This window comes from Oncorhynchus gorbuscha, linkage group LG18 (genome assembly GCF_021184085.1).
Source record: "Oncorhynchus gorbuscha isolate QuinsamMale2020 ecotype Even-year linkage group LG18, OgorEven_v1.0, whole genome shotgun sequence".
NCBI lineage: Eukaryota > Metazoa > Chordata > Actinopteri > Salmoniformes > Salmonidae > Oncorhynchus > Oncorhynchus gorbuscha.
The window spans coordinates 42,564,154-42,577,290 of NC_060190.1; the positions used below are offsets into that span (position 1 = coordinate 42,564,154).

The 13,137-nt window shown below is 44.0% G+C and overlaps 1 protein-coding gene across 5 annotated transcripts in view; it reads right to left on the minus strand.

The window, feature by feature from the left end:
* Positions 1 to 13,137, minus strand: part of LOC124002435 — a 108,456-nt gene that overhangs the window by 7,690 nt on the left and 87,629 nt on the right. For all 5 annotated transcript variants that reach the window (XM_046309801.1, XM_046309802.1, XM_046309804.1 and 2 more), the window contains 3 exons: positions 3,467 to 3,535; positions 3,216 to 3,254; positions 2,960 to 3,079 (listed from right to left, as the gene is read on the minus strand). In XM_046309801.1, the coding sequence (XP_046165757.1) occupies positions 2,960 to 3,079; positions 3,216 to 3,254; positions 3,467 to 3,535 (228 nt within the window). The remainder of the gene's footprint in view (positions 1 to 2,959; positions 3,080 to 3,215; positions 3,255 to 3,466; positions 3,536 to 13,137) is intronic.

Below are 13,137 nucleotides of genomic sequence, written 5' to 3' on the forward strand. Positions count from 1 at the left end.
AGGGAGAAGGTGTTAGATTTGGGGGGAGTTGGGGACAGTTAAAATGTTCATTTACAGTAATAGAGAATGTGCCATTTTGCTGCCCTGGCAATTACAGGGCACATTTATTCAGATTAAATACTGTTTTGAGATTTCTGCAGCAGATTGCTTCTTTCTCCTATCCGCTCCACGTTTGAATACTAATACAGTTGATAAGAAAGAGAGAGAGAGAGAGAGAGAGCGAAGGAGTTGGGGTTAATAAACAGAGCTGAAGAAAGAGAGAGGGAAGGAGGGAGATAGTGTCATGAACGTTATCAGGGAAATGACCAGACCAAGGTGCAGCGTGGTAACGTACATTTTCTCTTTATTTAAAATGTCGCCAACAAACGGAACGCTTACTAGGGCTATACAGGCCACTAACAAAGACAACTACCCACAACTAAGGTGGAAAAACAGGCTACCTAAGTATGAGTCCCAATCAGAGACAACGATAGACAGCTGTCCCTGATTGAGAACCATACCCGGCCAAAACATAGAAACAGAAAACATAGAAATAAAGAAACTAGAACGCCCACCCATGTCATACCCTGGCCTAACCAAAATAGAGAATAAAAGCCTCTCTATGGCCAGGGCGTGACAGATAGAGAGGGAGAAAGAGGTGCCCTGTGTCACACACAAAGACATGAAAAATATGACCAAGGTCACTGAACATCAAAGACAATCTCTGCCTCTGTTCTTTTGAAGCCAAATTCTCAGAAACTTAAGAGTTGCTGTATAAACACCTGAGAAGAGGATTCTAAAACTATACTATGACAGCAGCACCTTTGTCCTTGGTTTCTTTCAACAAGGCCAAAATGGATAGAGTAAAAGCTCCAAAGAGCTTTTGGGCTCCAAGCTACAATTAATATTATATATCAGTTAGGATCAAATAAATCCAAAATAAGAGATATCTAAACAGCTATCGGACCTCAATGCATAATACATCCCTAGCTGCACTTCAATAGAACTACAAATAACCTTTCCTTCATTTCAGCTTGACAACAGTCACCTAAGCAACAACAGTGATGAGATCAGTGTGACAGAGATGAGGGAGAACTTGTCATCTCCCTCCCAAATGAAAACAGATTCAAATCAGAAACACTGTGCTTATTAGGTAGGAAACAGAAACAGCATGACACATGGGTCCTATTAACTGTTATATAAAACTTTGATAAAACAGCGATATAATCATAATGAACAGGAGACACAAGCAAGGCAGTGGTTTAGATACAGATGTACGATCTTAATTTGATCACTCTGTCACAGAGAATTTTCCTGCACACTTGAAATGCAAACTTGTAGTGTATTTGAGGTTTAAAAAGGCTTTTACAGTGTCTTCAGAAAGTATTCACACCCCTTCACTTTTTCAACATTTTGTTGTTACATTTCAAATAAATTGAGATGTGTCACTGGCCTACACACAATAGCTCATAATGTCAAAGTGGAATTATGTTTTTCGAAACGTTTACAAATGAATTAAAAATGAAAAGCTGAAATGTCTTGAGTCAATAAGTGTTCAACTCCTTTGTTATGGCAAGCCTAAATAGGTTCAGTAATACAAATCTGCTCTATTAACATGTTCCATAATAAAGTTGCATGGACTCGCTTGGTGTGCAATAATGATTTTTGAATGACTATCTCATCTCTGTATCCCACACATACAATTATCTGTAAGGTCCCTCAGTCGAGCAGTGCATTTCAAACACAGATTGACCCACAAAGATCAGGGAGGTTTTCCAATGCCTCGCAAAGAAAGGCACCTATTGGTAGATGGGTAAAAAAAAACAGAATATCCCTTTGAGCATGATGAAGTTATTAATTACACATGGAGAGGGATAAAATGGCTGTGATAGGAGAAAACTGAGGATGGTTCAACAAAATTGCAGTTACTCCACAATACTAACCTAAATGACAGAGTGAAAAGAAGGAAGCCTGTACAGAATAAAAATATTCCAAAACATGCATCCTGTTTGCAAAAAGGCACTAAAGTAAAACTGCAAAAAATGTGGCAAAGAAATGTACTTTATGTCCTGAATACAAAACGTTATGTTTGCGGCAAATCCAACACAACTCATCACATTTTCAAGCATGGTGTTGGCCGCATCATGTCTTGGCTATGCTTGTCAACGGCAAACACTAGGGAGTTTTTCAGGATAAAAAAAGAGCTAAGAATAGAGCTAAGCACAGGCAAATCCTGGAGGAAAACCTGGTCATTCTGCCTTCCTACATACACTGGGAGAAAAATTCATTTTAGCATGACAATAGCCTAAAACACTCAGCCAAAACACTGGAGTTACTTAACTAGATGACATTGAATGTTCCTGAGTGTCCTAGTTATAGTTTTCACTTAAATCGTCTAGCAATGATCAACAGACAGCTTCACAGAGCTTGAATATTTTTTTAAAGAATAATGTGCAAATATTGTACAATCCAGGTGTGCAAAGCTCTTAGAAACTTACCCAGAAAGACTCACAGCTGTATCACTGCCAAAGGTGATTCTAACATGTACTGACTCAGGGATGTGAACACTTGTGTAAATTAGATATTTCTGTATTTCATTTGAAATAAATTAGCAAACATTTCTAAAAACATATTTCCACTTTGTCATTATGGGGTATTGCACGTAGACGGGTAAAACATTATCATATTTATCATAAATGTCCATGAATTATAATCCACATTTCTTGTTGCTTCGGGATAATTTTCCTGCTCTAAGAAAATGGTCAAATTAAGATAGTACATCTGTATGCATTGCGTCCAACACACACACACACACCTTCTTTGGTCACACTTTCAACAACTGTCTGTCAGTACTCATGACTAATTCTAATTAATGTCTCCTGTCGCATACAATCTAGTTTAGAAAAAAAAGACTGAAAATAAAATGAAAAGCAACTTACTGCTGAGAGAGAAAACTGTCACACACACACACGTTCTGTACCTGTTGCAGAGAGCTATCCTGGGGGTGTAGTTTCTGGGCAAAGAGCTCAGTCAGAGTTCTGTTCTGTCTCTCCAGGTCAAACACACGCATCTTCAACTTAATACACTCCTCCCGCAGGTCCTAGGACACAACACACAACACAAATAAAAAAACAACTGACACACACACACACACCTTGTTGTGTAATGAACTGTTCCTTGACTTGTTAGACTTCAGTCTGAACATCATTGATTTGTCTTGATGCACCATATCTTACCTTTTGACTCAGAAGGGCCTGTACCACGTGGTTGGCAACCTGAGTGAAATATAATACAAGTTTAATCTTTGCTTTGGTCTGTGGCCAGAAATTGAGAATGATTTTGGAGTCTTAAGAGTGGACAGTAATCATTGCAGAGTATAAAAGCTGAGACATTTTAAGTAATGGGTACAGAGATAGACAGAATACAGTGTGACAGTGTCAGGATGACATTCTCCTAATGTATACTGCAGCTCTATATGAAAACTCACCTCATCCAGACACCTTTCATACGCCTCTCGCTGGCTCTCATTCGCAAGGGCCAGGACTGAATTATCAGCCTACAAAGGAGAGAGAGGAGAGAAAAGAGATAGACGTATGTAATCGGTGTCTATCAAAAGCATTCATTTGACAACAAAGATCAACCTCAGGAGATACATCCCCACCTCTGTTTCATATGATCCGTTTCAAATGTCTACACCTAGAATTAAAAAATACCTTGATTTCACAATCTTTCACAACAATATGTTCTGTTTCATTTCATGGAGAATTTAACAGTGTTAAAGAATGGAAGAAAGAGGAAATTATGAGGTAGGACTTTTTCTCTTCTCCTTCTCCTTCTCCTTGCTCTGATAGGTGCAGATGGAGTCAAAGAGAATCCGGCCACCGGCTCATTCGCCATGATCAAAAGCATGAATATGTCACTGCGGCGAAGACGAAATCGAAGGGCTGATAGGGGACAGACTGAGTGATGGGGGAAAGAAGGAACAAAGTAGAAAGAGAGGGAAGTGGAAAGAGAGGGAAGCATTCTGAAAGATTGAAAGAAAGAGGGAAACAGAGACAAGATAAGGAGGGTTAGTAGTTTGATTTATTTGAAATGATTAGGGTCTCTTTTAGTACTCATTTGGACTAATCTTCTAAGTGTCATTAAGTAGTGGAGGAAATAATGGGAAAGAAAAAAGAACAAACAGGCTGATTGGAATAAAAAAGGGAGTGAGAAAGAAGAAAAAAAATAGAAAACAGGCACTAAAACCACCAGTGTCTGCACATCAAAACAGCCCTCACACATTTAATGCTCCCTCTACAGTGGGTCACAGAAGCTGTGACGGGCCCACGTGCTCAATGATCAGGTGAACGGTGAGGGAAAAAGGAAGACGAGAGACCAAATCATTTCACATCTCAACTGAGCAGAGAAAACAGAGTTTTCTATCTGTTTGTTTATGACGTTTCGAAGGGGAACAGGAATCAGAGACTTGCTTGGTCAAAATGTATTGCATTATCAAGTGTGTGTGTGTGTGTGTGTGTGTGTGTGTGTGTGTGTGTGTGTGTGTGTGTGTGTGTGTGTGTGTGTGTGTGTGTGTGTGTGTGTGTGTGTGTGTGTGTGTGTGTGTGTGTGTGTGTGTGTGTGAGTGAGTGAGTGAGTGAGTGAGTGAGTGAGTGAGTGAGTGAGTGAGTGAGTGAGTGAGTGAGTGACAGAGAATGTGTGGGCAAGCCAGTTCAGTTCAAGCCAGATAAAGGGCGAGATCATTTCTTAGATAGATAAACATATAAACATTGGTCAATGTATAATCTTATGGAGATTTGGTTCGGCCTCTGATTTGAGCGTTAATCACCTTTAAAGTAGGGCTTGGTGGATCCCTCAGTGAGCAGTACAAGATGATCACAATCAATATAATTCCCTGCAGAACAGGGAAGAGACGCAGCAGCAATTACAGCCTGATTCACACATCAATACACCGCTGTGCTAAGGGTGAAGGTGTGTGCACGTGTATACAAATTGGGACAGGGAGAGACGTTTGTGAAAGTGTCATCTTTGTAGTGTGTAGGTAGGGATATTTTCTGTGTGTGTGTGAGTATATATATATATATATATATATATATGCGTGTGTGTGTGTGTGTGTGTGTGTGTGTGTGTGTGTGTGTGTGTGTGTGTGTGTGTGTGTGTGTGTGTGTGTGTGTGTGTGTGATCCTGTCACGTCTGAAACTCAATGGGTCGCTCAAGTACCCAACCTGAGAGCAATATGTGTAATAAGCTTCAATGGTGTCCTCTACACAAAGTGTGGGTTGGCTGACATACAGAAGGCAGAGGACCATCACCTGATTCTGCAACATTTCATAAGTACTGCAGGGCCTCAGTCGAGGGTATATAACCACAGTAACAGTAAGAGCCCTCTCCATCACAGTGGCACGATTATAAAACACAAAAATGTTGTTAAAAAAAAGAGGCTCTGAGAAGGTGTTTTTAAAGCACTTTCTTTCCCACCTCTCATTCTGCCACTAGGGCTCAGGAGATAGGGTCAGAAGAGCTGGGAGACTTCAAGGTGTTATAACAACTTTTAAAGTGCTGCAGCGGTCTATAGTGCCGAGTTAAGAGATTTAACACAGGCACTTAAGGCTCTAATGGCAGAGCCTTTTAGATTTGTCGATAAAGCAAAGCCCTGAAAGTAGCTGCAGGTTACTCAGTCGTGTGATATCCATCATCTTGTACTAAGCTGAGAGGAGAGTGGGGGTATGTCATGCAAAGTGGCCCCTGGCTCCCCGAACATCCCTTCCAAAATACCCTCATCGCCAAAAGAGATAAAAATTGTGTCAAATGCGGGGAGGGATCTTTGACCCACAAAACCATTCAAAATCAATACTATTATTGAGCATATAAATGGTATATTCACTTGCCATGCCAGGCTCTCAGCTGACTTCTATGGCCTCCCCACCCATACATACATAAGCATCCTATTCATTCAGAGATCAGACTGTGTTAAAACAGCTTATTTCGCGGGAGGAGGGAGACACCTGGTGGAATATGATACAATTAAATGCATATCCCTGAAATCAGGGCTATCAAGAGTCTAAGAGTAGGCCTGCTGATCTACAAAGCATCTCAGAAAAGGTTCTGGGAATCCTGCTAAAACTTGTTTTAAGACAAAAACAAAACAACTCTTAGCTCAGAGTAGGTTTAAGGAGGATGTTAAGACACTGCCCAGACAAACTGTGAGCCAGGAGTGAAATCAACTTCTAAAAGTTTCTCAGCTCTGTAATCACACCAACTTGAGGTACAGCAAAGATAGTGATGACACTCATTGGCATTGCTGCAAATTATGGGAAATAACCAATAGCAATGAGGCTTCGCCAACTGCAAACTCCATAGCACACTTCAGACAACCACAGTGAACGTTACTGTACATCAAATGGTGCAATGGTAAAACGTTCAATATACTTTTCACCTGACAATCACTTTGCCTACTCTTAATTATTAACTATTTAACTTGTATTTTATCCTTCCTTCTTCATCACACTGTCTGTGTGAGAGGACCATTTCAATTTGTCTGTGATATGTTACCCCTTACCCATCTGTCTATCGCCTCCTTTGAATTTCATGCTGTCACAGTTACCAGCCCTTTCAAGCTTAACATCCTTATCATTTATCGCCCTCCAGGTCCCCTCGGAGAGTTCATCAATGAGCTTGATGTCTTGATAAGCTCCTTTCCTGAGGACGGCTCACCTCTCACAGTTCTGGGCGACTTTAACCTCCCCACGTCTACCTTTGACTCATTCCTCTCTGCCTCCTTCTTTCCACTCCTCTCCTCTTTTGACCTCACCCTCTCACCTTCCCCCCCTACTCACAAGGCAGGCAATACGCTCGACCTCATCTTTACTAGATGCTGTTCTTCCACTAACCTCATTGCAACTCCCCTCCAAGTCTCCGACCACTACCTTGTATCCTTTTCCCTCTCGCTCTCATCCAACACTTCCCACACTGCCCCTACTCGGATGGTATCGCGCCGTCCCAACCTTCGCTCTCTCTCCCCCGCTACTCTCTCCTCTTCCATCCTATCATCTCTTCCCTCTGCTCAAACCTTCTCCAACCTATCTCCTGATTCTGCCTCCTCAACCCTCCTCTCCTCCCTTTCTGCATCCTTTGACTCTCTATGTCCCCTATCTTCCAGGCCGGCTCGGTCCTCCCCTCCCGCTCCGTGGCTTGACGACTCATTGCGAGCTCACAGAACAGGGCTCCGGGCAGCCGAGCGGAAATGGAGGAAAACTCGCCTCCCTGCGGACCTGGCATCCTTTCACTCCCTCCTCTCTACGTTTTCCTCCTCTGTCTCTGCTGCTAAAGCCACTTTCTACCACTCTAAATTCCAAGCATCTGCCTCTAACCCTAGGAAGCTCTTTGCCACCTTCTCCTCCCTCCTGAATCCTCCTCCCCCTCCCCCACCTCCTCCCTCTCTGCAGATGACTTCGTCAACCATTTTGAAAAGAAGGTCGACGACATCCGATCCTCGTTTGCTAAGTCTAACGACACCGCTGGTTCTGCTCACACTGCCCTACCCTGTGCTCTGACCTCTTTCTCCCCTCTCTCTCCAGATGAAATCTCGCGTCTTGTGACGGCCGGCCGCCCAACAACCTGCCCGCTCGACCCTATCCCCTCCTCTCTTCTCCAGACCATTTCCGGAGACCTTCTCCCTTACCTCACCTCGCTCATCAACTTATCCCTGACCGCTGGCTACGTCCCTTCCGTCTTCAAGAGAGCGAGAGTTGCACCCCTTCTGAAAAAACCTACACTCGATCCCTCCGATGTCAACAACTACAGACCAGTATCCCTTCTTTCTTTTCTCTCCAAAACTCTTGAACGTGCCGTCCTTGGTCAGCTCTCCCGCTATCTCTCTCAGAATGACCTTCTTGATCCAAATCAGTCAGGTTTCAAGACTAGTCATTCAACTGAGACTGCTCTTCTCTGTATCACGGAGGCGCTCCGCACCGCTAAAGCTAACTCTCTCTCCTCTGCTCTCATCCTTCTAGACCTATCGGCTGCCTTCGATACTGTGAACCATCAGATCCTCCTCTCCACCCTCTCCGAGTTGGGCATCTCCGGCGCGGCCCACGCTTGGATTGCGTCCTACCTGACAGGTCGCTCCTACCAGGTGGCGTGGCGAGAATCTGTCTCCTCACCACGCGCTCTCACCACTGGTGTCCCCCAGGGCTCTGTTCTAGGCCCTCTCCTATTCTCGCTATACACCAAGTCACTTGGCTCTGTCATAACCTCACATGGTCTCTCCTATCATTGCTATGCAGACGACACACAATTAATCTTCTCCTTTCCCACTTCTGATGACCAGGTGGCGAATTGCATCTCTGCATGTCTGGCAGACATATCAGTGTGGATGACGGATCACCACCTCAAGCTGAACTTCGGCAAGACGGAGCTGCTCTTCCTCCCGGGGAAGGACTGCCCGTTCCATGATCTCGCCATCACGGTTGACAACTCCATTGTGTCCTCCTCCCAGAGCGCTAAGAACCTTGGCGTGATCCTGGACAACACCCTGTCGTTCTCAACTAACATCAAGGCGGTGGCCCGTTCCTGTAGGTTCATGCTCTACAACATCCGCAGAGTACGACCCTGCCTCACACAGGAAGCGGCGCAGGTCCTAATCCAGGCACTTGTCATCTCCCGTCTGGATTACTGCAACTCGCTGTTGGCTGGGCTCCCTGCCTGTGCCATTAAACCCTACAACTCATCCAGAACGCCGCAGCCCGTCTAGTGTTCAACCTTCCCAAGTTCTCTCACGTCACCCCGCTCCTCCGCTCTCTCCACTGGCTTCCAGTTGAAGCTCGCATCCGCTACAAGATCATGGTGCTTGCCTACGGAGCTGTGAGGGGAACGGCACCTCAGTACCTCCAGGCTCTGATCAGGCCCTACACCCAAATAAGGGCACTGCGTTCATCCACCTCTGGCCTGCTCGCCTCCCTACCACTGAGGAAGTACAGTTCCCGCTCAGCCCAGTCAAAACTGTTCGCTGCTCTGGCTCCCCAATGGTGGAACAAACTCCCTCACGACGCCAGGACAGCGGAGTCAATCACCACCTTCCGGAGACACCTGAAACCCCACCTCTTTAAGGAATACCTAGGATAGGATAAAGTAATCCTTCTCACCCCCCCCCCCCTTAAAATATTTAGATGCACTATTGTAAAGTGGTTGTTCCACTGGATGTCATAAGGTGAATGCACCAATTTGTAAGTCGCTCTGGATAAGAGCGTCTGCTAAATGACTTACATGTAAATGTAAATATGTACGCCGAGGAACTTAAACAACTTTCCACCTTCTCCACTGCTGTCCCTTCGATGTGCTCCCTCTGCTGTTTCCTGAAGTCCACAATCATCTCCTTTGTTTTGTTGACGTTGAGTGAGAGTTTGTTTTCCTGACACCACACTCCGAGTGATCTCACCTCCTCCTTGTAGACTGTCTCATTGTTGTTGGTAATCAAGCCCATTACTGTCGTCTGCAAACTTGATGATTGAGTTGGAGGTGTTCATGGCCACGCAGTCGTGGGTGAACAGGGAGTACAGGAGGGGGCTGAGCACGCACCCTTGTGGGGCCCCTGTGTTGGTCAGCGAAGTGGAGATATTGTTTCCTACCTTCACCACCTGGGGGCGGCCCATCAGAAAGTCCAGGACCCAATTCCACAGGGCGGGGTTGAGACCAAGGGCCTCCAGCTTGATGATGAGCTTGGAGGGTACTATGGTGCTGAATGCTGAGCTGTAGTCAATGAACAGCATTCTTACATAGGTATTAATTTTGTCCAGTTGGGATAGGGCAGTGTGCAGTGTGATGGCGATTGCATCGTCTGTGGACCTGTTGGGGCGGTATGCAAACTGAAGTGAATCTAGGGTGGCCGGTAAGGTGGAGGTGATATGATCCTTGACTAGTCTCTCAAAGCACTTCATGATGACGCAACTGAGTGCTACATTTAGTTCAGTAGTCATTTAGTTCAGTTATCTTTGCCTTCTTGGGTACAGGAACAATGGTGGCCATCTTGAAGCATGTGGGGACAGCAGACTGGGATAGGGAGCAATTGAATATGTCCGTAAACACACCAGCCAGCTGGTCTGGGCAATGCTTTGAGGACGCGGCTAGGTATGCCGTCTGGGCCAGCAGCCTTGCGAGGGTCAACACGTTTAGAATGTTATACTCACGTCAGCCACGGAGAAGGGGGGGGGGACCTCTTTCCATGGCGTGGTTAAATGCGGTGGATCACGCTTTCAGTTTTGCGCGAATGCCGCCATCCATCCACAGTTTCTGGTTAGGATAGGTTTTAATAGTCACAGTGGGTAGAAAATCTCCAATGCACTTCTTTATAAACGCTCTCACCGAGTTAGCGTATAGGTTGATGTTGTTCTCCATGGCTGACCAGAACATATTCCAGTCTGCATGATCAAAACAGTACATCCCTGTAGAAGGCTTCCTGATATTCCAGTCTGCATGATCAAAACAGTACATCACTGTAGAAGGCTTCCTGCTATTCAGGACCTCTATACCAGGCGGTGTCAGAGGAAGGCCCTAAAATTTGTCAAAGACTCCAGCCACCTAAGTCATAGACTCTAGCGCATTGACAAGGTGTACTGATGCACCAAGTCTGGAACCAACAGGACCCTGAACTGCTTCTACCCCCAAGCCATCAAATATTTAATGGACTATCTGCATTGGCCCTTTTTGCACTAACTTTTTTTACTCATCACATACGCTGCTGATACTGTTTATTATCTATCCTGTTTCCTAGTCACTTTAATCCTAGTTATATGTACATATTTTACTCAATCAATCAAATTGATTTATAAAGCCCTTTTTACATCAGCCGATGTCACAAAGTGCTTATACAGAAACCCAGCCTAAAAGCCGCTCAGAGAAGCCATCAGGGCAACGCCCCTGCCCCAAAAGGATTTTCCAAGGACGGGAAGCATCAAGCCTTTCCGGATGCCCAGGCAGGCATGGAAGCGAGCGCACCCACAATCACCAGGATAAGCACACATGCCGTCTACAGTGTGGAACATTTTTGAACAAACGATAGTTTAGGTTATGAATTGATAAATTGAGGTTGTTCTATGGTTTACATGTGTTCTGATAGTGTCCATTGTCATAGTCTTGGAGGGCCGATCCTGCTCGTTCCATAGTCAATATGTCCAAGAAGTCCTTTTTATAAGAATTGTCTGTTTCACTGATAGTTGGGCCAGAGCAATGATGCGTGCATGGTTCTAGGTTGAATATTACCCACAATGCTCCCAAGAAGGTACACTACAGGACACAGTTGGAGACAAACAGTACCAGTCTAAAGTTTGGACACACCTACTGATTCCAGGGTTTTTCTTTATTTTTTAAACTATTTTCTACATTGTAGAATAACTATGAAATAAAACATATGGAATCATGTAGTAACCAAAAAAAGTGTTAAATAAATCTATATATATTTTATATTTGAGATTATTCAAAGTAGCCACTCTTTGCCTTGATGACAGCTTTGCACACTCTTGGCATTCTCTCAACCAGCTTCAGGAGTAATGCTTTTCAAACAGTTTTGAAGGAGTTCCCACATATGCTGAGCCCTTGGCTGCTTTTTCTTCATTTTGCAGTCCAACTCATCCCAAACCATCTCAATTGGGTTGAGGTCGGGTGATTGTGGAGGCCTAGTCAGCTGATGCAGCACTCCATCACTGTACATTCAAGATTTCAGACAGCATATCAACTACCTCAGTCTAGAATCTTTTGACAACTGGACAATTCCAGGCTTTGATCCATCTTTTTCAACTTGTGTCATGTGATGCATGCCCTGTGTAATATCTTTATTTGAATAATCTTATACCTTACACAATTGGATATTGATGTTGCATTTTCCATATTGCATCACATTGTGCTGTGGTAATAGATACACCCATGTCCTGCTCCCAACATAACGGAGTAGAGGTGTTACTATTTCGGGAGGAGAGACCAACCAGCTTGTATAGGGCAGAAACCGTTCCTTTACCATTAGCAACATTCCCCAGTTTGTTGTCTAAAGTACTTTTAGATCCCACATCAATAGAACTTTGAGGAAATACACTTTATAATTCATTTGAGCTGTAAATAGGGTAGAAATGCTATATTATTCAGGCCAAACGCTGACATCAGCTCTTGGAATGGTATATTTTCTCCGCCCCTTACAACCTACCACACCTGACTGATGTTCTGGCGTTGCCAGGTGATATTAGCCAATGTCTTTCCCCTTCAGTAAACAAGGGGTGAACCATATTGGACATGAAGGGAAGGATTCTCCATTGATAGATAACCTTTAATTAAGTATCTTTGCCACTTCACAAGAGTACTCCTGTAGTGGGTTATCTATCTTGCAGTGGAACTTGGGGTAATACCATAGTGATAAAGAGTTCGACTTGTGTTCCCTCACAATTTCTTCCTCTAACCAATCCCAGGTGCCTGCTACTCCCCCATTTGTATAGCCACATGCCAGTGGGTATCTTGCATTATATGACAAGTAGTACAAATACACATTAGGAACACCTAATCCACCCTTACTTGTTGGCACGGACAGTTTTTTTGTGGTTGATTCTAAGTTTCTTTTCTTTCCACAAGAAGCTTGAAAAGAAACTGTTTATCTCTTTAAACCAGTGCTGAGGGAACTGAAGTGGTATAGCTGACATAAGGAAAGATAGTCTCGGGAGTATGCTCATCTTTATCACCTCTGCGCTACCCCATAGTGATAAAGGTAGAATATAATGTTATAATGTCGTCCCGAATGGTTTTAAGGAGACCTGGACCATTTAGATGAAATATCTTATTAACTGGTAACTTGATATTTCTCCCAAGGTATTTCATGCAAATGGAGCATTTCCCTTGTGAGCTGGAAATGTGTGGTGGATCAGAAGAATAGCCTCACTCTTACTCTGATTATACCTTATTTCCAGAAAATTAGCCAAATGCTCATATGTTGCACACCCAGTATCGAACTGCTGGGATTAAGATATCATCAGCATGTAGGTTGACTGAAGTTATGACCACTCAGATTGATACAGATCGATCAGACCCCTTGACTTTGTCCACATTTTATTACAGCCTTATTCTAATAATTCTTATTCTCCTCACCAATCTACATACAATACCGCATAATGGCACAGCAAAAAC